Here is a 27,795-nt window from a genome sequence, read left to right as displayed (position 1 = left end):
CTTCTGACACCAGTACTGCACCTTGAAGAAAACATCCACCAGGTAATCTGACCGTGGAATTCACTCAAATTGGCCTTCCCTGGTAGTTAAAACGAAATTTTAATCCCAGCTTTCTGATGGAGGCCTGCCATGCGGCTGTGTTGCCTCTCCAGCCCCGAAGCCAAACAGAAGCCTCTGAGCCTCAAAGGAAGGCAATGGGCGGGGGGGGGGGAGGCAGACTGTTTGGCGATGCTTTGTTTTGCGGAGATGGGACATAAATTCCTAGGTGCTCCTTGATGCTGCTGGAGGAGGAGTTCCCACCCATCCGCCCACCTCCAACATGCTGCTCAAGGATGCTCGCCTACCAGGAAAAACCACCATGCCCAGAAACACTGAAAGCTGTCTGACAAAAATGGATCTGTCACCACCGAAAGCTTGCTACCTGATGCTTTTCAGCGGCCCAATAAAGTTATTGCCTGCTTCTGCATCTGCATTGTATTTTCAGCCTGTTTTTGATTATTTCCAACCAAAGTCTGTATTTTTTCCAACCCTACCTGCCCTTATATGGGCATGTCCATTTCAAGATGCAGGTTTATCAAACGTCACGCTTTCCCACCTTTGCGCTTTCCAAATTCAATGGACTCAAAAGCCCCACCGGTCAACCGGGATCAAATGTTCTGACTCCTGCTAGAGGAAGGGTAACGCCAAAGCCGCTCTCCCCCCCAACCTGGTTCCCCGCATGGATGCATTGAGGTTCAACTCCCAGAATTCCCCAGCAGCTACTGCCTTGCACAGGAGGGACTCCCCAGAGCTGGGGATTCTGGGTGTTCCTCAGTCCCCCACCATCAGGAGAGTCTCAGGTTGGGGAAGGCTGAGCTGTGGCTAGTGCCGCACGCAGTGGTGGTTGGCGAAGCCCACCGAATCAAAAGCTACAAGGCAGAAAAAGACTCAGTTTTGGAGATGGGCACAAACTGAACCATGAACTAGAAAAAACCAACAGACTGGTCTGGTTCGTGGTTGGTTCGTGACCCGGTTCGGGGATTCTGTTTTGCTGAAACAAAATGAAGGTGTGAACTATTTCCCCCTTGGCCTTTGGTTTTGCTTTGGCAAAACAGATGCTCGCCTGCCCCCCATCAGAGAAAGGGGGGGACCAACTTCCCTTCCAGGAGCTGAGCTGGCTCCCTTTGCACATGCACCTGCTGCCCAGGTGGCGGTCGGGGCAGGGCCAGGGAGCGAGGGGACAAGGGGCGGCTAGGCAGCCGAGGAGGCAGAAGGTAGGTAGTTCCCCTCCCAGGCATGAACCAGAAAAATGAACCACAAAAGTTTCATTTTCCTGGGCATTCATGGTTAGCCACGAAGCCCCGGTTTTCTGGTTCCTGCCCATCTCTGTTCAATTTCTTACATTGATCGTGGGGTATGTTTCAGCCTATGCTAGTCTTGGAAAGAGATCTAGGTGTGGAAACCATACCAAAATCAGAAAGGATCTAGTGGATTCCTGCTTTAAGCAGGGGGTTGGACTTGATGGCCTTATAGGCCCCTTCCAGCCCAATGATTCTAGGATTCTAATTGGAGTAGCAATATTAAGAGCTGCTAAAGAGCAATTAGTAGCTAAATGGAAATCAAGCGTCTGCCAGTATTACTGGCTGATTTGATAAAACAATATTTGTTCTGTACTGATGGAAGAAAGGAGGTGGAGAGGAAAGAAAGCAAAACCAAAGGAAGTATCTGGAATCGTGATCTTTGCTAGTGTCAGGTTTTTCTTGACTAGTGGCAACTGCTCCCTTTTTGCTCACTGGGTTTATAAGACTGCCTTTAGCTGTGGACCCCACATGGCGCCTGGAGAGTGATAAAGCCACTCTCTGCTGACGAACGAGGAGAATCTTGCTTCTCTTTCGCTCCGGGATAATAATTTCACATTGCAGGTCAAAGCATACCCAGCAGGTGGTTCTGGAGAACACTGCAGAGCTCTTCCTCGCTGAGAAATGCACACAGCTCTGCCAGGCAGCCAGCAGAGGCCATACGGGTGGCATCCTGAAATGAGAAAGAAAAAAAAAGGGGGGGGAGTTAGTGTGAAATATTTAAACTGACCCTGAAGACAATCAAACAAGGAGGTGGCGGCTCACCTATACGCTTCACCAGGTGGAGGAAATGCCTGGCCGCTGAATAATTATTATTGTTATTGATTTTTATTAGACTTATATACACTGCCCATCTAGAACGTGTCTACTCTTATGGCCAACAAGCTAGCTGGAAAAAAAAACACAAGATGCTGGAGAGGGTGAAAGTCTATGGCGATCTCTTTTTCTGATGCTCATTCACATATGCATGTTCATCTCAGGGGCATATTTTAGGGCTGCGCCTTCTTTTTGGAACAGATGGAAAAACCCCAAAAGAAACTAAACCCAAGACCAGCACTGTGTGCAAAACAAAAACAAACACAAAGCAGCAAATGGGTCCCTTAGTTGTCACCCACTGTCTTCTTCATTCAACTGAGAGAGGAGGTTTAAACACCCGGTGCCCCCCCCCCCCCAAAAAAATCAAGTGCCGGTTGTACATATCATCCAAAGACTCGATTAGAGCAAATATTGCTCTAATATGGTGCCCTCAAGCCCTGTTGGACTACAGCACTCATCATCAGCAGGGAGCATACCCAATGCCGACTGGGGATGGTGGGAGCTGTAATCCAGAACATCTGAAGGATGCTTAGTTGTGGGAAGGGTGGTCTATTCTGACTGGACACAGTCCAAACAAGACGCTTTCCCCAGTCTTGGCAACAGGAACCTGGGACGTCCATGCCCAGTCCAGGCCACCAGATTAAGGACTTTCCTCTAACAAGAATCGAATGCCCTAGCCCCTTTATTCAGAACCTCCTGGTCCTGAATAAAGGGCTGGTGTACAATACAAGAAGCTGCCTTGCTCCACTGAGCGCAGGACCATCTGTGAAGGCTAGCTTCTGCTCTCCGGGAGATTCTGGAAGCAGCGACTGCCTACATGCAAAGTGTGTTGTCTACTGCCAAGCAAGAGCCCTTTTGCGACACCTGCAACTGGCAGTGGGACTTCAGGACCTAAAACCAGAGGTTCTTTTGCTGCGTCACCACCGAAGATCCTTTTTAAACTGGATCGGGGAGGAACTGGTCTTGAATCCTCCTGCGTGCAAATCACAGCTGCTGCCACTGAGCTTGACGTCCCTCCCACCCATAAGGGAACAGCCCACCTCCTGCCAAGCCTTACCTCGTCGTGCCCCAGCATGCCTAGGAGCACCGTGGTGAGATTCTTCCTAATAGCAGCATCTACTTTGGCTCCGGCACCTTGCGTTATAAATCTTAGGGCTTGCAGCATTGTGTCTCTGGAAGGTGGCAACAAATATAACACAAGTCAGAGGCTAGGGTCTTTTTCACACAAGAAAAGGCAATCGAGCCAAGGCAGATTTGGGATATTTCTACCAGTGACAGGAAGGAAGGCCGAGCAAACCTCTCTAGGCACAGCCTATTAGGGACTCCTCCAGCAAAGCCGTGCTCATCAGCTCACAAAACTGATTGGTTGTGCCCCCTGTGAATTTGGGGCAGAAGATCAACTTGCTGACAAAACAGGTGCTAACAATCTAGCCAAGGGGTGGAATTAGCATGTGAATCGTCTAATAATCCAGAGCTTGGATGCGTTCCAGAAACCAAAGGGGAAAAAGGAGCTGCCTCCATCCCACTTTTATGACCAGAATTCAGAGGCAAACGGCAAACGCATCACTGTATCCACAAGTAAGGAAAAACAGCTGAAGAGAAAAGGAGCACTGCTGTATTCCTCATCCAGCCTGGCACAAGGAAAGGAGACCAAAACATACATTCACTCATTCATTCATTCATTCAATTTATATCCCGCCTATCTGGTCATTGCGATCACTCTAGGCGGCTATGGAGCCACACTGCATGTGTCATTGTGAGTGACATATTCCTTTTATGAGTTTCCAGCAATGAGACAAATCTTCACCAGGTTCGGTTTCAGTACAGACAGGCTGGGAGTGAAAAGGTGTGATACCCCTTGCCCCAAACATGCTAATTTTCACCAAGAAATTTGGCACAATTGTCCTTTTCCTATTTGGGACACCTAGGATGCTGCTACAGTGCCCACCTCCCCCCTGCTAAGTTTGCCTGATACAAAATGTGGGTCTCAGATGCTGCTTCATGAGCAGCGTGATTCACCCTATCTGCTGTAACTGAGCATCTCCCAGCAGTTTGCTCTAAAATTGCTAAGAGAGAAGGGTGTTTGGGTTGCCTCCTTCTGTAAAACTGTTCAAAAGTGTGCTGCTTAGATACTGCCCCATCACACTCAAAGTGCTCTTGGGGTGGTTTACAATTCAATTATGCAAGCTACACACTGCCTCCCCCAACAAGGTGGATACTCAGTTTACCAAATCTGAATGGACAGAAGGCTGAGTCAACTTCCAGATGGCTATCTGGGCCCATCAGGATTGAACTCACGTCATGAGCAGAGTTTTGACCACAGGACTGCAATTTGACTACTGTGACATGAAGCTGTTCCCAGGTAACCAGACTGGCTCGTCACCAACTAAGGTCACTGAATTAGAAAACGAAGAAACCTTCCCAAAGCATAACTTTACTCCGACTTAGATGCCAAATGACGTCTTTGAAAGAAACTCCTTCGTGCCGTTACAGAGCTTCGGGTTGCCCTCTTGAATCCCCAAAGGCCCTGAAGATCTTGTCCCCAAGTGCACCTGGGGGGAGACACACTCTGGTGTCTTTTACCTCTTAAGTGAGGAACGGTGTGCTTTTTGTGTGTCGGGGGGAGGATTGGCACAGCCCACCACCTCTTTAACCACAAAGTGCCGCTTCCGAGGGTCTCACTTGCCTGACGCCAGAATCTTCACTGGTGCGGACCCCGTTCAGCAACTCAGTGAAGAGAGGGTCCACCTTGGCGTGGATGGCAATCAGCTTCCCAAGAGCATCAGCCGCCTTGAGGCGGACCACACGGTTAGGATCCTGTAGTGCTTTTGTGAAAGTGGTTTGCAGCTGAGGCAGGAACGGCTTCAAGGCAAGGCCCACCTGGAAATGGGGAAGCGGGAAGGACTGAGCAAGGACCGAGAATGTAGGGTCTCTGTCTAACGCTACCAGAGAACCATGACCCTCCTCAGAGCTCGCTCTCCTTGCTCAAAGCAAAAGCCTCGTCTCCAACAAGAAGCAGGAAATGGGGGTGGGGGGGGGGGTTAAACTTTTAAGAACTGTGAAGAACATCTGCCTTGTTTTAAAGGCCAAGATCTTAGTCCTTATGTTGTGGAAGGCAATTCTGATCATGTGATCATGTGCCAAGGAAAAGCCAAATCAAATTGGGGGGAAAAAGGATTCCCCCCCCCAATTAGTGGTTTTACACCAACATCTTCTTTGTAAGTAGTCTCAGCCTTCAGTATTCCAGAAAAGTCACCTATTCCAGGATCAACCGTGGATACCTAAAACTGCAGATACGAGGGATCCCATTAGAGGGTGCGGGGAAGGGGAGGGACGAAAGGAGGAAGCGAGTGTGCACATGCGCTGCAGGCTGGGTTGCAGCAGCAGGGGCTACAGACAACTGAAACTGTGGATACCGACTCCGTGGATACGGAGGGACTCCTGTAACGGGGGGGACTCCTGTATCCTTATAACAGGACATGGGGATTCAAACTGGAGAGGCATTCGGGAAGCCACTTACCTTGGCCAGCAGGAGGCTTAAAGTTTCGAGCAAAGCGACCTTGACGTTCCAGCTGAACCGGTCTCCCAAGATGCGGATCAGGGGCCCGGTGATGCTCACGACCGAAGGCTTCAGGGCTTCTGCCGACGTCAGCTTGATCACGAGCCCTAAGGCTTTAGCCGCTTCTTCTTTCTGATCCGAACTGCCCATCAGGACACCCTCTCGCAGGACAGGAAGGATGGAGGTCACTCCCTGTGCGGAAGATCTGGAGGTGAACCCGGCTTCTTTCTACTCAGCTGGGGGGCCGGGGAGTGAGGGCCCCAACCAGCCAAGGGCGACGCCTCCCCTCCCCCCACAGGAAAGAGGACCAGCAAACTTGCTATCAGTTCTGGGGGGGGGACGGGGGGGGGAGGGAGAATGGTCTTCTGTTCTCCATTTGGCTCTGTCTTCTAGACAAGAGAACCGGTGTAGGGGTTAGAGCCGTCTTCACCAAGGCAACGCCCTCCAGATGTTTCGGACTACAACACGTAGCGAGTGCCCCACTGGGGGAAGGGCAAGTAAAAGCATCAGAGGCAGAGGAGAGACACCTGGGTTCAGTCCCCTACCTGGTCACGAAAATCACTGGGTGGCCAGGGGTCACACCGTAGCGCTGGCCTACCCAAAAGGGTTGTTATGAGGGTAAAACAAAGGATAGGATTGCCTGGAGCTTGGTGGAGGAAAGACCTGCCTATGAACTTGTTTCCTTTGAGATTGCAAGGGGTCTAAAGCCAGCGGAGAGACCAGCCTGCCTTTGGGGGCAAATCTCCTAGTTCAGACTCTCTCTCTCTCTTTTTTACCCTCTCCCTCTCTCCCCTTTTCATTCATGTTAAATATTTATCTGTTGCTTTCCACAGCAACAGGTCTACCCCAAAGCAGCTGATAGAAAAGTTAAATGCTATTTCGCACCTTAGCAACCAGTCCTGCTGATTGGCAGAGCTGTGTTCCTAGCAGAAAATAATACAAGCCCGGGAACGGCTGGGGTCTGACTGCACCAAGCAGAAGCATCCCATGAGATTGGCTGGCTTTCTGTGTGTAAAAGACCAGCAGAAGGGGTGCTGAGCACCCCAGGAATAAATGCGTGGGCTTCTCCTCCTAAGGAAGGAAGGAAGGAAGGGGCCCAGTGGAAAGACTGGGACCAAAAACCCTACAAGCTGGTCCCGGAAGAGCGGGCAAATCCTGCCAAGGGGCTTAGGTAGGACCCCCTCCAGAAGTACACCAGCTTGAGCCTCACAGGAGGGCAAAATGCTCAGGATCCCGTGTCCCGCCTGCCCTGAATGGTTTACCTTCTTGGGAATGCAGAATCCAGGGACGTGTTCCCCACCGGCATCGTTCCCGACCATTCGGATATCCCTGTGAAGATCCTCAATGAGAGCCAGCTGGTTGCAAGCATCTAATTTCTGGGGAAGGAAGCAGAAATCCAAAGTGTCGACACCATCACAGAAGCTTCACAAACATCTGGAACATTGATCAGGTCTGGAACGGCCCTCTTCCAAACTCTTGACCTCTGCAGACGTTGCTTGATTCCCTAGGAACCTCTGCCTCCTGTGTGGGCCATCAAGTCATTTCTGACTTAGGGTGACCTTTTTCAGGGTCTTCCAGGTACAGAGTACTCAGCAATGGTTTCCCCTTCCCTTCCTCTAGGGGGAGCCCTGGGACTGTTGTGCAGCTGGCCCAAGGCCACCCAGGCTGGCTTCACTCCCAGGAGACCCAGTGGGGGAATCGGACGCCCAACCTCTGGCTCTGCGGCCAGAGAACAGCACTCATGGAGCTAAACAGCCTCCTAGTAAAAAGACAGAGACGTCCATGACACTGGAAACAGGTCTAAAAACTCTCGGCGAACACCAGAGAGGAGACATGAATGGCCAAAAGCTGAAAAGACTTTGTGTTAACTCGGTAGTTCTTCATCCTTTGGAAGTAATTCAATAAAAAGTATTTTCCTATCCAACATGTATTAACATTTTCAACAACATATTAACATTTCATTCTACGAAATGCCAACAATGTTGTTTCTGAGTAACAACGATCGTTTCCCATTACTTTCATTCGTAAAGATCCATTTTTAAAAAATTTAATGAGTTAATGAACTGATTGTATAAAACTGTTTCAGCATTTTAGCAGTAACAACTCACATTTCTTGAACAACTGCTTTGTATAACATTTACAGTGCTGATTTACAAACCAAACTAGAAGCCCTTTGAAAACAAAAGATGAGAAGCAGCCAGTTCAAAAAAAAAGGGTTTCCGCAAGGCTCACAAGCTAGTCTTACCCACGGCAGCCCCCCCAGCTGCCAAACCCTATTCAGGCTTAGCTTTTTGAGCAGGAAAATCTCAATTTTTCCAAAGTGAATTATTGTTCAAAGTTTGTCGGCTTGGCAGAAAACAGGCACCTTGCTCCCAATTTGTGCCATTTAATCCCAGCTGCAGAATTTTTAACCCACTGAAATGAGATTGTGCTGAAGGAGCACTTCCAGCTTCTGACTGTGGGTGTGAGCTTGTCAATAGCTTCCTCAAACGTTTAATATCTTCACACAGGGAAAACATCCACATTTGTTTTTAGCAACATATGTCACGGCAGACTTTCTCCTGGAAGAGGACAGCAATCTCTCTCTCTTCTAAGATGACATTCATAATATGCACTTTTGACAAGTACTGGCTGAAATCCTATTAGTGACGCCCACTGGCACAACGCCGTTGGCGTACGTTTCTTCGATGAACTACCTGAAGTTGAGAAATTGGGGGAAACAGAAGGAGCTTCCCCCAAAGAGTGGGAAAAGACTGTGAGTCCACTTTCACAGAGAGAGAGAGAGAGAGAGGAAGGAAGGAAGAACTTAAGATGTAGGCATTCATTGTTCCGCACAGAGTCCTATGACTTGGTGGACAACCATCAAGGTCCACATCGGCTTCTTAAAAGACAACAATTCACCAGGGAGAGTTATACCTTTTGAGTTAACCCAGCCTAAGGACGCCACAGGAATTCTTAAAAACTATGAAAAAGCCACAGACGTTCCCCCAACACCCTTCTGGTCAACTCAGATGTGTTCTAACTAACCCAACTGGTTCCCAACCTTTTTCGAGTCACGACCCTCTTTTATAATAGCCAAGTAACCTGCGAGCCCCTGCCCTATTTGCATAAAAAGGTTTTTTTTTAAATGAGCGGAAATCATCTCCGCTCAAAGAGTAGAGGCTTCTTTCTCCCCCCCCCCCCACGGGCCTGTTTCCACGGACACGTCAGCTTTAATATCCCGCTCTGAAAGGTCGAGGGTGAAATTATTTAACAAAGGCTACAGCACATGTAAGGTGACTTGGGATTCCTCAGAAAACACTTGGGGGAAGGGGGATCATGGCCTCCCAGAGGTTGGAAAACCCTGATCTAAGCTCACTCCTGCCCGAGCTGGCACCCTCCAGGTAAGCGACTCACAATTGCAGCTCTAACCCTTTCACCACGGCAGCCCCAACACACACACGCGGGAGGGGGGCACTACCTGTGCCTCTCCGAAACCGCCGCCTCCTTACCTTGGTGATGGCATTAAGGGCGTCCCAGCTCTCGTTGAGCACCACGGGGCTGGTGTCGTTGAAGAGGCGGATCAGGCCCGACACCAGGCTGCTCAAGTGGGCCGTGTAGTCCGCCTTCGTCTTGGCGCAGTAGAGGTGGAGGATGACGGCCGCCGCCTGCCGCATCCCCACCTCCGGGCTCCGGGTCGCGTCCAGCAGGTCTTCGATGATGATCCTCTGCCCAGCCTCGTCCTCCACGGACAGGATGACCGCCTGGCAGTTCGAGATCTCCTGGAAAGGACAAAAGTCAAGGTTTCCCTTATCACCTGTGGCCACCACTTGAGCCTTGAGGGCACGAGCTTTCCAAACCCTTCACCTCGCCTTAGCTGCCAAAAGAGAGGAAGCTATTTTTCTCCCTATTTAAAACAAGTGATCTTCAGAGTGAGAACGGTCATCGCTGAGTGAGCTAGCTTGGTGGGTTCTAAAGCCAATTTCCTGCCCTGGGAATCTCAAAGAAACCACCAAAAATGTCCCCAATCCAAAAAAGAAATACAATAGAACCCCCTTAATATTAAAAATATTAAAGGAAAAATCCCCAAAATATATATATTTCTCATGATGAAGTTACCAGACCTGGCCACTAGAGGGATCCCGAGACCATGCGATCTGTATAATATTTGCTGTTATAATAGCATTTGCTATAATGCACAATTTTCAGCATCCACGGGGGGGGGGGGGGAGGACTTGGAAACAATTTCCTGCGGATACAGGGGTCCTGCTGTAAACGAATAAATAACAAAAAGAAAGCAAAAGTAAAGAAAGGGGCCTTTTCGTATTTAAAATGGTACAAGGGACTCGGTGACCTATTCAAAAGGTCGACTGCCACCGCGGAAGGTTCCAGAACTACCAGGAGATGCAATTCAACTTATTGGCTGGAAAAAATGAAGCAACAGCGATGGGGACATTGCAGAAACATCTATGCGACCCCACAGCTGCATTCTGCCAGCCCAAACTGTCCAGGTGTTGGAACAGAAAATGTAAGTACAAACAACACTGGTGGAGTTTTTATTCGGAGGTCACAGAGGTGCTAGAAATCCTTCGGTGCCCCTCGGCCACTTCTAGCCGTCTGACTCTTATCCCGACCTTTCGCTTGCCAACAATGGCTCATCATGTTGCCAGCTGACTGGCCCTGGCCAGCTGCTCTCTCAAATATTTTAACTTGAGAAACAGAACCGGCATGGAAAGGCTGTAGGCTCAGTGGTAGAACAAGTCTCAGGTTGATCCATACCATTTCCAGGTCAAAGATGGGAAAGTCCATCGGCTGAAACCCAGCCAGATGCCTGGTGGGCATCCATGTTGAACAGTGGTTCTCAAATGTTTGTCACCCCAGATGTTCTGAACTTCAACACCCAGAAGGTAAAGGCTCAGACATCAGGACTTCCACAGGCTGAGGACATACTAAGCTAGATGAACCCGGGAGCAATTCTGAACGAAGGCATCTTCTTTATCAACGAGAGTTCTTTCTTCCCTGGCCATGAGCTGGGAGGTCACATCAGAAGGCTTATCACTGCAGATGATGGCCTCCAGAGAATATTTCTGTCTCCCCAGAGGACAGCCATCCAATAGATAAAACAACTTTAAAAAAATCAAAGAATCATAGAATAATTGAGTTGGAAGGGGACTAATAAGGCTATCCAGTTCAATGTCTGGCTCCATGCAGGAATCCAACTCAAAGTAGATCTGACAGGCGGTGGTCCAATTTTCTCTTAAAGGCCCCCAGTGCTGGTGTGCTCACCATTTCCCAAAGTCATTGGTTCCACTGTCGGACTGTTCTAACCGTTAAGTTTTTTGCTGATCTTCAGCCTAAATCTGGCTTCCTGTAGCTTGAGCCCATGATCAGGTATCTTGCACTTTGAGATGATCAAGAACAGATCCTGCACTTACCTTTCAAGTATTTGAAAAGTGCAATCCTGTCTCCTTTCAGTCTTCTTTTCTCAAGGTGAACCATGCCCAGTGTTTTTCAGTTTTTCCTCATAAATTGAGAATGAATTCTCAGCTAGTCAACCTGCTCCCCACGGGTGACCTCTCGACAATCCAGCTGCTTTCGCTGGGCAGTGCTGGTCACCAGCGATGGGGACACCAGCTGGAGGGAGCAAGATGTGGCCAAGCCCAAGAGACTCTGACTTCCACAGCCAGCTTTGTTACGACAGAGCTATTGCCGCTTGGCACCGAGATCGCTGTGTTTGTGCAAGATGGGTTTGCATCAAGAGGGCCTCATGGAGGCTCACATGAAACCAAATCTGCAGAGGAACAAGCCACAGAAGGCAGCGTTTCACGAAACGGGAATTTGCCGATATCTTGCAGGCAAGGACTACGTCGCCAGAACTGGGGTGCAGTACAGACATCAGACGGTTTGCCACCTGGAACTGCTCCTGCAAAGGTGGCTTTGTAGAATAATTGAGTTGGAGCACCTAGCGATTACTTCTGGGGGAAACCCCAGTTACAAAATCATGGCTACTAACGGCTCGGGTGGGGCGAAACCTTCGATTTCAAAGATTCTGAAATCAAAGGTGAGGCCTTCAATTTCAAAATCTTTGCTTCCGGCTGGGCTTGCCTCTCCAAACCGTCTTTACCTGCAGCTCATCAGCCGATCCGAGCTTCTCCTTCAGTGCCAACATCATGGCCGGCAAGATGACACCAAGGTGGCGGGTGAGGGCATCTCCGGCAACCGATGAGAGAAAGGCCAGGACGCGGGTGTTCACGGGAGGTGAAATAAGCTAAAGAGAAGAAAGAGAGACAGCGTTCTATCCAAACGAATATCAAACACCTGCAAACTGCACAAGCGCCTATTTCTGACCAGAGGGAGGGAAGAAATTTCTCAGTTTGAAATGCGAGCTTGGTCCCTAAGGATAGGAGTGTCTTAACAAACTACAAAACGTCGGCCGCCCACCTCACAGGTGGGCCTCCCTGTCTTGAGAGTCTCGGACTGTTGTGGGTGGAGAGGCCCTTCTCTGTTCTCACCTCCGCTGGACGCACAACAATGATGGGTCAAGAGAGAAGGCCTTCAGGATGGCAAACTTTTCACCTGCAGAACTCATTGGGGATTCTCTTCTACGACTTCCCAGTCTGTGGCAAAGACCTTTTCTTGTTTAGACAGCCAGCTGCTGCAAAGTTGGGACTGATGTTTTATTATTATTTTTTATCTTACGGTCGGCATCCTGTAACTTTCACCATTTTGCAGGACATTGCCTGCCACCCTACGTGGTGCCCAAGTACCAGAGGGGTGCGATACAAAGGGGCTTTGAAACCAACCCATACAGGAGGAAAAGCACTCTATGTTTGATTTTATTCGGTGGCTGTTTCGTTATGGAGGTTCAGTAACTTTCCTTTGCTTGTTGTTGTTTTATGAATGGCGGGCTATAAGTGGCTTTGAGAAAAGCCAAAAGAAATCAGCAAAAAGGCAACAGCCAAGGCTAACCACTCTGCACACCCTGATACCTCGTGGCGTTGTGATCCAAGCTGCCTTTCATAACCCACAGCCCTTCAGATGTCTTGGATTACAACTCCCATCATCTGCAGACTTCAGGGTCATAGTAGTAGTGATAGAAACAGTAATTCTACACATCTGGAGGATGCCTGATTTGATGAGAGCAAAAGGCAGCCTTCTCAGAGGCTGCTGGACTGCAACTCCCATCTGCCTTACCAAGCATACAGCCAATAGTGAAGGATGATGGGAGGGGCAGTCAAACCACTTCTGGAGGGCCCTACTTTGCCCGCCAGTAGATCGGATACTGAAGACAGGAGGGCCCGGCGTGCTCTGGTCCATGGGGTCACGAAGAGCCGGACACGACTTAATGACTAAACAACAACAACAAGATTAGATACTATTGGCCAGGAGAGAGATGAAATCTCTACCCAGCCAATCACCTTGGACCAACTGTAGTCATTCATCTGGACTGTATCAACCACAGGACTGTTGTGAGGATACATGGAGGCAGAGGAGAAAAACAAGTTCAAAATTAGAGACTGTAGACGTATAATAATTACACACACAACAATAAATCCTGGCATTTCAAGCAAACCCACCTGTGTAAAATTCATGTGTTTTCAAAAAACCTTCATATTCATGTTTTGGGTACATTCCCCAGTTTTAACGTGTGTTACAAAGAAAATAACTTTACAAAAGAGACAGATTTTTTTAAAAAAATCCAAAGATTCGCAAAGTTGGTATTTGCCAAGAATAATAATACTGTAACCAGTTTAATATGGGGGACGGATATAAAGAAACGTGGAATGTGGCTATCCATGATATATCAATTTCCACCCACAAATTCACAATCAATGTGAATTTAGTGAGAAAAGGAATATTGAAAGCAACTTATTTTAAGGATATATGGACATTTGTTCAATACGTCTTTGGGAAAGGCTAAGCATCATATTTTTGGAGAGAAACAGGGCACTGAAATTTAAAGAAAAGAAAACCCAAGGCTGATGGAAACCCCAGATGTATTTATGACTTCTAATATGAATCTGAGTTCGTGTTTTGGTTGTTAGTTATTTTTCTTTTTCTTTTCTGCCTTTGCATTAGCTACATTTTTTTTTATTATTGAAACACTTTTAAAAAAAAGATTCCTTGTTACATTGTTTGTTATTAAAATAAATAAATAAAATTTAAAAAGATCCCAAACGTTTTCAAGGGGCCCACCAACGTACCTTTGGCACCAAGTAAGGCAACACCACCCGGCTCTTGACAGCCATCACTTGCTTAAGGCCGTCCAAAGCAAACTCTGAGGTCTCTTCACATTCCTAGAGAAAAGGAGGGAGACGAAAAAATGGGCCTTTGTGGGGAGAAACAAAGTCACAGCGAAGTTTAGCCTCGTTAATGTTTTTGCCTTTCCAGGAGCTCTGCCTCGCCAACCCATCCAGCAAGGACGTCTGAACACCTGGCCTGCCACTGCCTTGCAGCAGCCCATAAAGGAAAGCTAAAAAGCAAAGTGTTCTGCTTATATACAGCCCCTAGTGCTTAAAGCTCTCTCTGGCTAGTTTACAATTTAATTAAGCAAACTACACACTGTGCCACAAACAACCCCCCCCCCCAAAGTGAGCTGGTTACTCAATTTACCAACCTCGGAAGGATGGAAGGCTGAGTGAACCTTGAGCCGGCTACCTGAATCGAACGGCATAGCACCAGGTTGTGAGCAGAGGCTTCACCGCAGTACTGCAGTTTAACTAGTACACCACGAGGGCCAGGTACACTTCTACAAGACCCCAATTTTCCAGTCTTTTTTGGAGAAACATTTGGTGTTTTTTTGTTCAAAATGTCTCTTCGTACCCCTAGCGGGAAGGGGGACAGTTTTGAGGGGTCCCAGGAGTGGAGGGCCTACATTATGGGGACCTCAAAGCTTGAACTGTTATGGAGGCCCCTTTGTGACCAGCAATGAGGTCTGGGTAACCATTGTTATTTTATATTAAATATCTTTAGAACAAAACCACCACCCCAAGTACTTCAAGCTCTCTCTGGACAGTTTACAATTTAACTATGCAGACTATATATTGCCCCCTAACGAGCTGGGCCAGCCTTGATCCAGCTACCTGAATCTGCTAGTATTGAACCAGGTTGTGTACAGAGTTTTCACTGCAGTACAGCAGTTTAACCACTGTTATCATGGGGCTTCTGTGGTCCTTCTAAATCAAGAGTGAGGAATACATGGTCTTAGAGATTTTTCTAAGACTTCAACTTTGATCAGCCCTTCTCCTACGATTAACAGTCAGGGGTGATGGGCTTTGTAGTCCACCAGCTGGAGGCCAACAGGTTCTCCAGTACTGATCCACCCACATTTTATTCCTCCATTATAGCGAGACATCTCTAGCAGCCCCTGAGTAGGGAACGCTGGCAAGATGGAGCTTTTATGGATGGACTGTCTTCCTCCATGGAGGATCTATCATGGCTAAACAGCAAACGATGGGTCCACCTTCAACAAAACATCTCATCAAGTCTTTTTTTTTTTTGAAACAGTTCTAGTTCTAAACCCACCCATCCCTCAACCATGTATTCAGCATAGCAGTACCCCTGTATCTGCAGGTCACTAACTGTGGTTTCAGTTATCCATGGTCTGAAAAAACTGTATTAAAAGAAAAAATCCAGAAAAACGTATTTTCACATGTATTATCAGAACTGGCCAGATGCTATGAATACTTGTTAGTAAAGTGGCCAGATCTAGTAATGCATGTGAAAATATATTTTTTTCTGGATTTTCTTCCTTTTACGGATGGATGGATGGATGGATGGATGGATGGATGGATGGATGGATGGATGGATGGATGGATGGACGACAGACAGACAGACAGACAGACAGACAGATGATGTTCACTATTATCCACAGTTTTCAGTATCCACGGTGGGGTTTAGAACTAACCCCCAGATGATATGGGGGTCTTACTGTATGTATCACTTTGTAGGGTCCACCAAGAATGCTCAGTGCATATCAGGAAGTGGACTGTAATCCATGAAAGCTGTTATGGGGGGGAAACAAATCTCTTAAATTGTTGTAGTCCCTAAATTTCATGGGTGGGCCTTCTCTCCTCCGAATTCTCGTAAGAACCCATCTGAAGAGACACGGCTTCTGCATGAGACATTCTGAGTAACTTGCGGCTTGAATCCAATGTGAGCGGGCGGCAGAAAGAGTCAGAAACTGCTTCTTCTATATAGTATTTTAAAACTGTTATCACTGTACAGTTTTAGTCCATGTGAGCCACCTTGGGCCCCCGATGGAGAGAAAGACAGCTCATAAAGAATATAATTTGGCACAGTGGTTAATCTGCAGTCAGGACTCTGATCACGCCCTGAGTTTGTTCCCAACGGGCTCAGGTGGACGGCTCAAGGCTGACTCGGCCTTCTGCTTCCGTGACTCAGCGCTATGGGTTGGTCTATGAGCAGCACACTTTGCAGGGATCCCCTTGATTCCTACTCCTCTAAGGCTCCCTCAGTCTTCTTCTACCCAACCTAGGAAGCCTGCAAAGCTACTCTGTACTCTGCCTCCAGGGTTGAGGGGAGGAGGGTTTTTGTGATCCATCACTGTGAAACAGCCCCTTACCAGCTGCTTCAGCAAAAAGGGCAGGATGTCTTCCAGGGCCTGGAACCCGATGGTGGAGTGGAGCTGCTCAAAGGTTTTCGCCGCCGCTTCCCGGACTTCTTCCAGAGGGTCACACAGCGCTTTCCTCACCGTTGGCACCAGAGACTCGGAGAAGCACAACACCTGGAAACGAGAGGCAGAGGTGACTGCAACAGCTTTATATTAAAAAGGGGATGCCAACCCTCCAAGGAACCAGGAACTAATCACAAGCAGAATCCATATCTTCTTCCTTTAGATGAACGCCTGGAACCAAGAACATCTGCTCTTTCTGACTATGTTTAATCCCTTTGTGGAGGGGAAAAATCGTATGCTTTAAACATCTTCAGTATTTCTCCAGTGGGCCTCTTATTTATATTTATTTATTTAAAACATTTCTGGGCCGCCTTTCTCCCCCAAAATAACCCAAGGCAGTTTACATCACTAGAACAGTATTTAAAAGCTAAAACAGTAAGTATACAAACATTAAAAAAGGATTAAACAAGTACTATATGAAAATCAGATCAAATTCAGAACACATTTAAAACAACTGAGCACAACAGCGCGTTTAAAACTCCTCTCAGACCACCAGGCGTTAAGGAAAAGCCTGCCTGAAGAGAAAGATCTTTGCCTGCCTGCAGAAGGACAGCCAAGATGGGGGCAGCCTGGCCTCCAGTGGCAGGGAGTTCCAGAGGCTGGTAGCAGCCGCAGAGAAGGCCCTCTCCTGTGTCCCCATCAGACATACCTGTGAGGGTGGTGGGACTGAGAGAAAGGCCTCTCCTGATGATCTTAATGCCCGGGCACACTCATAGAGGTGGCCTTTCAGATGGCTTGGACTCAAGCCGCTTAGGGCTTTGTAGGTTAAAACCAGCACTCTGAATAGTGCCCAGAGACGGATCAGCAGCCAGTGGAGCTGTTGTAACAGAGGTGCTGTTACATGTTCCCTGTAACAAGCCCGTTAGCAATCTGGCTGTGGAATTTTGGATCCTTTGGAGTTTCCTGACCCTTTCCAAAGGCAGCCCCACATAGAGCATGTTATAGCAATCCAGCTGGGAAGGAACTAGGACACATGGCACCGTGGCCAGATCAGACCTCCCAAGAAACAGTCGTGGCTGGCACACTCGTTTTAATTGTGCAAATGCATTGCCACAACCTGGGCCTCTAAGGCTCAGAGAGGAATCCAGGATCACCCCCCTCAGCTGCATGCCTGTGTTTTCAGAGGGAATGTCACCTCATCCAGCACAGGCTGCAACCCTGTTCCTTGATATGGTTTCTGACTGACCAGGAGCACCTCTGTCTTGTCTGGATTAAGTTTCAGTTTAGAGTGGTCCCTTGCTAGACAGTTACCCCGCTTGACAGTTTTTTTGCTAGACATTGACTTTTTGCGAACGCTATAGCGATTCGCAAAACAGTGATACCTATGGGGGAATTTTGCTGGACAATGTTTGATCCCTGCTTCGCAAACCAATTTTCACCAGACATCTATTTTGACAGCTCCCTCCGTGCTCACAAAACGGGTGTTTTCGGGACCTAAGCTTCGCAAGACAGCGATTTAAACAGCTGATCAGCGGTTCGCAAAGCGGCTTTCCTATGGCTGATCTTCGCTAGACAACGACGATTCTTCCCCATTGGAATGCATTAAACAGGTTTCAATGCATTCCAATGGGGAAATGCTTTTCACTAGACAATGATTTCACTAAACAGCAATTTCAGTGGAATGGATTATCATTGTCTAGCGAGGCACCACTGTACAGTGGACCCTCGACTTACAGACGGCTCGACTTACAGACTTTTTGAGTTACAGACTTCTCTGGCTGCAAAATTTAGATTCGACTTACAGCTGGAGAATCGACTTACAGACCAGAAAAAACCCAAAATGGAACAAAAATAGAATAAAAACCGCTGGTTATGGGATTAATCGGTTTTCAATGCATTGTAGGTTAATGGAGATTCGACCTACAGACTTTTTGACTTGCAGTCACCATTCTAATACGGATTAATTCCTTAAGTAGAGGGTCCACTGTATTCGCCCTCATCCAGTCCACGACTGGCACCAGACACTGATCTAGAAGTAAAAGAGCCTCCTTGGATTTTGATGGAAAGGAGAGAGAGTTGGGTGTCATCAGCGTACTGGTGACACCAAACCCCAAAACTCTGGACAGCCTTTCCTGGTGGTTTCATGTAGATCTTGCATAGCACAGGAGACAAAACAGATCCCCGAGGGACCCCAGAGGCCAGAGGCCAAGGTGTTGGACGGGCGTCCCCCAGCACCACTCTCCAGCGCCCTTGAGGAGGAGCAAGGTCTCAACTTACTGCATCCCGGCTGGTGGACTTCATGATCTCGCTCAGGCCGATACAGACGCCTTGTCTCTTGTCGCTCATTTCGGACCTCAGACCTTCTTCCAAAATGGGGATAATTTCTGGAAGGATCTTCTCCCCCAGCTTTCGCACAAGGTCGCCCAAAGTCCGCGCTGCAATCTGCTCCCCAAAATAAAACAAACAAATAAACAAAAGTAGCTGAGTCCCTTTTAATGGATCCAGGAAGACATGTGAGCGGTGACCCCATTCCGAATACATCCGTCCATGTCACCATTCTATGTGCCATCCCGTCCCTTGCAACTTATGGCAACCCTCCCGGTCATTTCAAAATATAAAAATTGTTTAAGGAAGGGTTTATCATTGCCACCCCTACCCCTGAATTTCCACGGTCGTGCAGGGATTCAAACCCAGCTCTCCTGAGTCCTAGTCTAACACTCTCGCCATTACACTCCCCTGTTACATCCATACTAAATAAAAATGCTTATTTGTAACTAAAATATCCACCATAAATTTCTAATAGGCAAAAAAAAAAAAGGGAATGGTATAGAGAACTATGGGATATGGCAATTAAAGATAAACTCACCTGTGATATGAAAATAAGAAGAAGCCTATCAAAAAAATAATGATTTTAAGAAAATACGGAGCGTATCCTTGGAGTATGTATTTCGGAGAGGGAAGGGATATCCACCGAGGGAAGAAACAATGAAATTTTGGAGAGAAAATGGACTGAATGAAATTTAAAAATATCATTAATGCTAGCCCTGAGGGGTGGCACTGGTGTATTATGTAATTGTATTTTATTGTGGTGTTAGGCTTATGTTGTTTAGGTCGGATGCTTGTTTAATAAATTTATTTTGAAAATTAATAGTAATAAAAAGAAAGGCCCGGCGGGCCTGAATACTGAACTGTTCTCTTGTCGGCACAGGTGCTGGCCAGGAACCCCAGCAGGTGGCTAAAGAGCGTTGGCAAAATCTCACGGAGCGTGCGAGGGGTGTTGGAGACCACAATCTTCCAAACGTGCAGGGAAGCCTGGCGGACGGCCAGCTGGGTATCGGAGCGGCCCATGTACAGCCCGGCCAACACTCTGTTCCTCCGCTCCACTCCGAGTGCCCCAATGATGGCCTGGAAAAAGCGGAAGGGGGGAGAGAGAGCGAGAAAACGGTTAAATCAGACATGCAAAAAGGAGCCATCACCAAGAAAGTCATAATTGTGATTTTCACAAGGAAGGGTTACACCGGAAGGGCCAAACTAGCCAAGACTCTTTCTGTCTCATGAAGCCAGATAGGAGTCATCCGGTTTCTTCCCGACTGGGCAAAAGAGTGATTCACACGTTCCATCAAGGAGACAGTCCCCGTTGAATCCAGGGACCTTATGCCGCTTTTAATATAAAATTAAGGCTCCAGGAGACACCATAATGGATCTGCACGGTCGTGTTTAGATTGGTCCTAGTAGTAGGTTGAAAGGGACGCTCCTCTCTTGAACAGCACTGGGCTGAGGAGCATGGTTTGAGTGACAAAAGGATTTACAGTGTCCCTGGCCCCCCACGGCCCTGCAAGTTCAACACTGACGGTGTCAAAAGTGGTCTACGTGGCCCCCAAACAAAACATTTCTAGCTCAGCCTCTAGATCAGGAGGTCATAAGGACCTTTAAGGCTCATGACACACAGTATGGAGTAGAAAGGATGGTCAACACCATGGAAGAAAAACCCGACAGAGAGAACGGTTCTCTCTGTGTTTGTGTTAATCAACTCTTTATGCTTTGTAGTTACATTTCGGGAGGGGCCCAATTGTTATGCACAGATTTTGAACTCCAAGGGGATCCTGCACCCCTAACTTCAGCATGGTTGAAGGGAGAAATGTATCTCTCTGGCTTGAAGGGGGAGTGGGGGGGGGGAAGGCAGCAGGCACGACACACGAGGTCTCACTTTGTTGGACTGGGCTGTCCCAAAGTTGTCGTCTTCAGAAGCCGTCTCTGTGGTCATTTTCCCCGTGACTCCTGAAATATGGAACAGGAGATCTCCAAGCAGCTGAACAGAACTATACCTGTTCAAAAGAAAAGGGGGAAAGCATGAGGTTGTGATCAAGGGGGAGGTGCCTCCTTCTTGGCCGAACGGATTTAAGAGCTGTCTTCCCAACACAGAAGGAACCACACACCGAAGAACAAGGAAGGAACTCTCTCTCTCTCTCGTTTCCAGCTTAGGTACAAGAATCACATCGTTCTTTCTCTTTTTGCAAATCCGTATCTACCCACCTTCAGGCACAGTTGTGCATGGAAACCGGGATGTGGCATAAAATAAGTGTATCTTTAAATAAGAGCATCTGAAGGGATTCCATGGCATCGCCTTCGTGGGGGACATCAATACAAAAAAAAAAAAAAACCCACAAATGCCAATAAAACCTGAATAAATCATTGCTGGGTCAGGGGAGGACAAAGAGACGTTTCCAAATGGAAAGATGATTCATTTTTAGGTTCTTTCAAGTAGTGCACTGGTCAAACTGAGAGAGTGGACTTTTTAAATGGCAAGAAGCGCTCTGTGAATATTATCACTGTAAGACCAGTAACTCCTTATTCCGCATTCTGCTTTATCTACCCGCTCTCTGCTGACGGCCTAGCCCACCCGATCAGGGTTTCATCTGCAGTTCTGCAGAAGGACAGTCGCTGACCTCTGCACTTCCCACAAAGGTCCTGGGTGTTGGGCTCATGACATCCATGCTTGCAGGACCTCAAAGGCCACCTGATCTGGGAGCTCCCACCTCCCACCTCTGGCCAGTCAAGCGTTTCTTGGAATGGAAGCCTAATCAAATTCTGAACACAGAGCAGTCAAAGGACTGTCTCCCGCTCGATGAATGTGTCCCATTCCACCTTGAAAGCTGAGGTGGCATCAAATAAGTAGTTCTGATTTTTCTGAGTTTCTTTTTATAGCCCCAACTGCATATCCTTCCTCACTTTGTTTCAATGCCATTTTCTTCTTGCCCTATAATCTGTGCAGAGGCACATCTACTGCACAATTCACCAGATTTGCACCACTTTTCCATCTTGCAGTCCGTTTGTGCAAACTTTTTGCAGTTTAAAGTGGAGCGCACTGTTTCGGGTTCAACTTTTGTTTTCCAGAAATGCCCTGAAAGCCTCACAGTCTTGCCATTCCTTCCCACAAAAGTCCACCTCTTTGCTCCATGGGTCTCGGGTGTGTGCACGTGTGTATGGGCCAGAGGAGTGAGGTGGTGACCTCCATCGAGAAACTCAAAGGCCACAAAAGTTCTCTTCTCTCATTAGCTAAGAGCCGATGCTCTGGGACGGCCGAGAAATCCACCTCACTCTCCTCGAGCAGCTTGGCAGGAGGCTCGAAGCCATGCCAGGAGCCTTACCTGATGCGCCAGAGGTCGTCGAAGAGACCCTGCTCCAGCTGCGGCAAGAGGAGCGCGATGGCCGTTTCCGCGTACATGCTGATAATTCTCTGTCCGGCACGCAGGGCTGTGTCCCGCACAAACTCGTTCTCATCGGCCAGCGCCTACGAGGACAAGAGATGAACGTTGGCCAGCGGCTTTGCTGAGTTTAAGGCATGAATGGGGGGTGAACGGGGAAGCCCCTGGGCCGGATCACACTTCTGCCACAAACCCTCTTGACCTGAAGCAGAGAGGGAGCAAAGGGCAGCCTTCGGAGGGACGGCTGGGACTTCCATTCCCATCAGCCCTTGCCAACCGACAGTAAGGAAGGTTGGGAGTGGCCAGGCAGCAGCATCTTTACCCAGTCCTGATCGAATGGGAACCACTCTCTCCCACACCCGATCCTCAGTTCCCATTTCACTGGGAGGAGTTCAACCCTTGCCTCCAAGTTTAAAGGAATCGGGTAGCAGGGGATGGAAGATCCCATTATTTTTTCTCCACATGGCATCCCAGGGCTTTCCCCACTCCCTTTAGCCTCAAGACAAGCCTACGACAAAGTAAAACACGCAGAAGAAAAACAGACCAGGCTGTGGGCGTCCTCAGCAGGAGGTTACACTGCAAGTTTCCCAGCGGAGGCAGACTCGAGCCTCGCGGTCCCAAAGGCCACACTCCGCCCACGACCCCATACCAGCCACACAAAACAAGGACCTTTCTTGAGCCTTGTGGCACAATGGTTAAACTGCAGGACAGAAGGACCCCCACACCCATGCGATTGGTATCCACGGTTTCACATATCCAGTGTCTAAAAATATTTAAAATCTTGCAAGAAAAAAAAACCCAAAATAAGTGTTTTCACAATGTAATTACTAGAAGTGTCCACCGGGGGGAGCCGAAGGCCATGTTATGTATAGGGTTTGTTGTTATCCGCATTTTTCGGCATCCACAGAGTGGTGCTTAAAACCGGCCCCCACAGATACAAGGGTCCTACTGTACTGTAGTCATGATCCTGCTCATGATCTGAATTTGATTCCGACAGGCTCAAGTAGCCGGCTTGAGACTGACTCAGCCTTCCATCCTTCCAAGGTTGGTAAACTGAGTACCCAGCTTGTTGGCGTGGTTGGGGGGGGGCAGGGAGTACAATGTGTAGCCTGCATAGTTAAATTGTAAACCGCCCAGAGAATGCTTTAAAGGCTGTGGGGCAATACAGAAGCAGCACGCTTTGCTTTCTTTGCCAAAAAATAAACTAAGCGGCCATTGCTAACCAAAGGAGAAATTATCAAACTGGGAATATTAACGTCATGTAAATGTGGTCTAAAGCAGACTCTTAAGTTCCTGTTTGTAATGTCAGGCTGGCAGTAATACTTACAGATCCTACAGGGGGACATGAAAAGAAAACCTGAACACAGACAGAATCCCAAACAAAAAAACGAACAAAAATTTTTTCCTTCTTTTTTTCTTTGGAAGAACAGGCACGTCTATTCCTACTAGAAAACACCAGCCATCTGTCAGGAAAACCCTACCTTCAGGATGCAAGGTATGATGGGCCCGACGTAAGGTGTAAATTTGTCCCCAAAGGTAATGGGCAAGTAGATGAACATCATGATATAACCATCCCGAACATGTGGGGCAATCTCCACTTTGCTTGCCGTGGCGACAATTTCTGGCATAAGTTTTTCCAGCTTTTCTACTCCCAAACCAGCCATGACTTCTGCCAGACCTGGAAGAGAATAAATAGGAATCCTGGCACCATCGTGACTTGGATAAATGCTGCCATGTCAACAGAGGGTGGAAGAGGTGCAGAATACAGGAGGGTGCTCAGATTTCACCTTGTTCTTCTTGGTTTGAAAACAGAAAACAGGTTACTAGTCCTCATGGTTGTGGAAAATATACTCAAATGCACATGGGCCAGATCTGGTAAAACTCCGGAGGAAGTAAAGATGCTGCTGAGTAAGATCTCTAATGACTGGAGGAAGATGCTCAACAATGCACTTTCAAACTGCTTTTATTGCAGTTATTGTAAAGGGTTCAATCATATTTTTTTAACATTACTGCTGCTTGTGTTTGCATCCGTGCTTTTTTCTTTTTGATAGCATTGCCAAAAGCTGCCTTGAGTTTAAGGTTAGGAACAAATATAAGATGCAAAACAAATACACTTGAAAGCCTCAACCTTTCACACGTCTGCTATCCCTGCTTGTAGAGACACTGATGCAACCATCGCTACCAGTGAAGGAGACTTCCACGGTCAGATCGCTCCCAACAGAGACCTAAAACGGTGAGCCGATAGTCTGTGGCAGCCAGATGGAGACCCGGAGGCTTCTCTAACTCCAGAGCCATATTTTGAAACATTTAGAGTTCCAACGTATTAACTTGACTACAGGAGAGACGGTGAGGAAAGAAGGTAAGAAGAATATGTAAGATGAAAAGCACGATCTTTTGAAAATCATAACGGGGCAGAATTGAAATGAAAAGAACTGGAGAACAGGAGAAACAGAGTAAAGATCTGCTCAAGAATTGAAAACACAGCAAAGGCAGCCCGTCCTGGGCAAAGGCAGAGTAGGAAGTGGTGAACGGTGCCCAACTGTGCCCACGTTGGACCACAAAAGAAACAAGCCACTACATTGCATCTTCCCGGAGAGGAAAAAGAAAAAATTCCAAACCCGGTCTGTAAAGGACACTTGATTTGCATTATGGACAGAGGATGGAGCTAAAGTACTTGTGCTGTTTGCCTGAATTCTTATGTACTAGGATTTATTGGTCTTCAGTTATTCTCCTTAGCATTTATTTGCTGAACCCAAGAGAGGCATGGAAGTCGTGGGAAATGGAGCGGGTGGCCATCCTCGGCTGCCCTTCCCAGGGAAGGCAGGACCAGTATTTCCAACTCTGGATGAGGCAAATCTCCCATCCCTGCAGCAACTCTGTTTAAACAAAGTTGACCTTCCTTTTGCCCGTGATTGTTCAACTGCACATAAGGGGAGCAGGGGTCTCTGCGGATGGCTTTTGCCTCTCAATGCAGCCTTTTAGCAACAGAGCCACTCCAGAGGAAAATCAACAACCTCCCCCACCCCCATGCCCCACAAACTCTATTGTTCTTGCCTTGCGCGGCACCGGATCGATCCACCGAACTCTGCTCGGACGTCAGGGTCTCGATCAGCCAAGGCAGCAGGTCTTCGAAGCAGGATTCGCCCATCCCCTTCACCATGGCTCCTAGGGCTTTTGCAGAGACCGTGCGCACCTGGGGTTCAAAAAGAAAGAGAGTCACTGGAATGGGAACCTGTTACAGGGAGGGGAAAGGCCAGCTGTGAAGGAGGAGGAACGTACCTCTGGCACAGGGTCCAGCAGGGAGGTCTTCAGTCCAGGGATCACACTGGGCAAGTAAGGAGCCAGATCCTGGAAAAGAAAGGGCAACAGGCAACTGAGAAGAAAATGTCAGAACTCTTTGCTATCAGGGCGGCCGGACTTTGCAGGGTATGTACAACGACAACACGACAGATAGGCCTGCATGGGCTTCCAGCGAGGATCTGGCCCCTTTCCAAAGACAGCTAGCTCTGTCACAGGCATCGTGGGGCCAGGAAGTGGGACTCCGGATGTTGCTGGGCGGCCCCTCCCCTCAGCTCCAAGATAATCATGGAAGGGGTAGGCTAGCATCACCTGGAAAGCCACAGGTTCCCTAAAGCAAAGGGAGAACGTCGATGAATATGTGCCAAACCCCCCTTGCATTCTGAATGTTCACCTGAACTTTGAAGGAACTACCACTGGTTCAAGGCAGCTATTCTAGATGTGACTTAGTACCAAGATTTCTCAGACCAAGGGGCCCCTGCTCATGCTTTGAATGCCTGCAGCCCCACATTCAATCTCTGGCATTTCCAGGTAGGCTCTGGGAGAGAATCCTGCCTCATAACCCTGCAGAGATAGATTAAAGAGATGGCTAAGGCTGGGATTTTGGGAGTTTTAAGACTATGCTTCCCCATAATTCTCCATTCTGGGGATTCTGACCAGACAAATACCGTACAGACACTTCAATGTGGCTCACCTGGGAAGAAAGGCCTAGAGTGGAAGGACCTGAGGGTCTAGCTCTGCCTTCCTTCCTGTTCAGCTAGCACTGTGGCAGGAAACAGGGAAGTTAGGTGGAGCAAGACCTAGCTAGGCCTCGAAACCTGCCAGTTGAGGTGTTTTCTCCCAGGTAAGCCACAATTAGGTGTTTGTTAGGAAGAACTCCCAGAAGGAAGAACTATTGGATTTGTAATCCAGTAAGCCTCATTCCCTAAATATGATTCCTAGTGAACAGAGATGAGCACAAAACCAGAAAACCAGTGGTTTGTGAATCACCACAAACCCCCAAGAAACTGGTGCAGTTAGTTTTTCCCATTCATGCTTGGCAAGGAGCCTCTTCCCCCCTATGCCTCTTCCTCTTCTCTCCACCGGTTCTGCTGCCGCCCCACCGCCAACGCGGCTGCACCCATGTCACCATCAGCTGGGCGGTGGGTGCAGGCAACGCAGACGGAAGGCCTGGTTCCAGGAAGGAAAGCCCGGCCTGCTGTCTCTGCGCATGCACCCACCTATCAGCACATGGGCAGAAGCAGCCGGGTGGGCATCCAGGAAAGGCGGCTGGGCCTGCTGTGTCTGAGGATGGCTGTGACCACAGCAGGACCAGGTATGGAGGCGGCGGGGAAGGAGGTGACAAAGGGCTAAGAGGGAAAAAGTTGGCCGCTTCATTCTGCTTGGGTGGAACAGGGCCCCAAAACGGGTTCACGAACACGTCCGGTTCATCAGCCTTTCCGTTCCACGGTTCGGTTCATGCACGCCTCTACTAGCCAACTATTTCTCTTTAGTTCCCACTCTGAATCTCTCACACTGATGGATTTCCTTCAGATACTGCAGCATGAGCAAGACCAGATGGCTAAACGTTCAAATAAATTTGGAGCAACAATAAAGTATTGACAGCCCAGCGCTTCTATCCCCAGTTCTAGAAACAGACGGAGGCCATTCAAGTCAACTGTCCCTCATGGGCCTGAAGAAGAGCATCTGTCCACTCAGCCTCTTTACTGCAAACCATATGCAGCAGGAGAGCTCGGACTCAGCAGCGTACCTTCTGATCCGTCAGAGAATACATATTCCCGATGATCTGGGCAGCCATCTTCCTCGTGTCCGTGGAGCGATCTTGGAAGGCGCGCTGAACAATGGGCATGATGAGGGCGAGGGAAGGCGCGTCAATGAAATGGACAAATTTGGTGTCCAGTAACGTCTGCAAGCACTTCTGGGTTTTCCGGGAGGGGTCCGTCAAAGCATCCAAGAAAACGGGCGCAATTGCTGCAACGTCAGGAAGAAGGCAAAGGAACAGGCTCGTGAGGTCTGGCCGAGCCAAAGTAAGCCTCAAAAATCCAAAAGGATGTCATGCCAATGCCAGAACTCTCCGGTTGGCCCAGGCCAAAGAAATACCATATTTTTCCATGTATAAGACTATACTTTAGACTAAAAATTGAGGGTCGTCTTATACATGGAAGTAAGCTGAGGAGAGAACATAAACAAGTGGAGGGGAAAGCAGGGATCAAAGCGATCCTGCAGCACTTTGATCCCTTTCCCCCTGCACTTGCTAAGCCCCACTTAGATGTCTTCATTTTGGATTAGAAAAGTGGAGGGCGTCTTATACACGGAAAAATACGGTAACTAATCCACCGTTCCCTTTCCAGCCGGGCCAGTCCTACCCTGAGGCAGAGTAGGGCAGCTGCTGGTGGCACAGGATTTCCAGTGCCATGAAAGGTACGGAAATGGTTAAGTCATTTATTATTATATTTTCCCTGCCAA

General features: G+C 48.2%; 1 protein-coding gene across 1 annotated transcript in view; it reads right to left on the bottom strand.

Moving 5' to 3' along the window:
- The window catches only part of GCN1 (GCN1 activator of EIF2AK4), a 95,693-nt gene that overhangs the window by 7,992 nt on the left and 59,906 nt on the right, over window positions 1–27,795 (bottom strand). Inside the window, exons 38-54 of the mRNA XM_072983399.2 lie at window positions 27,080–27,300; window positions 25,312–25,380; window positions 25,087–25,225; window positions 23,514–23,710; window positions 21,976–22,118; window positions 20,535–20,652; window positions 19,517–19,732; window positions 18,605–18,769; window positions 16,277–16,438; window positions 13,896–13,988; window positions 11,816–11,959; window positions 9,204–9,473; window positions 6,975–7,088; window positions 5,674–5,904; window positions 4,840–5,033; window positions 3,211–3,325; window positions 1,914–2,010 (exon numbers count right to left, since the gene is read on the bottom strand). Of these exons, the coding sequence (XP_072839500.2) occupies window positions 1,914–2,010; window positions 3,211–3,325; window positions 4,840–5,033; window positions 5,674–5,904; window positions 6,975–7,088; window positions 9,204–9,473; window positions 11,816–11,959; window positions 13,896–13,988; window positions 16,277–16,438; window positions 18,605–18,769; window positions 19,517–19,732; window positions 20,535–20,652; window positions 21,976–22,118; window positions 23,514–23,710; window positions 25,087–25,225; window positions 25,312–25,380; window positions 27,080–27,300 (2,688 nt within the window). The remainder of the gene's footprint in view (window positions 1–1,913; window positions 2,011–3,210; window positions 3,326–4,839; window positions 5,034–5,673; window positions 5,905–6,974; window positions 7,089–9,203; window positions 9,474–11,815; window positions 11,960–13,895; window positions 13,989–16,276; window positions 16,439–18,604; window positions 18,770–19,516; window positions 19,733–20,534; window positions 20,653–21,975; window positions 22,119–23,513; window positions 23,711–25,086; window positions 25,226–25,311; window positions 25,381–27,079; window positions 27,301–27,795) is intronic.

The sequence above is a fragment of the Pogona vitticeps genome, chromosome 14 (genome assembly GCF_051106095.1).
Source record: "Pogona vitticeps strain Pit_001003342236 chromosome 14, PviZW2.1, whole genome shotgun sequence".
NCBI lineage: Eukaryota > Metazoa > Chordata > Lepidosauria > Squamata > Agamidae > Pogona > Pogona vitticeps.
This window is presented reverse-complemented; position numbering and strand designations above follow the sequence as displayed.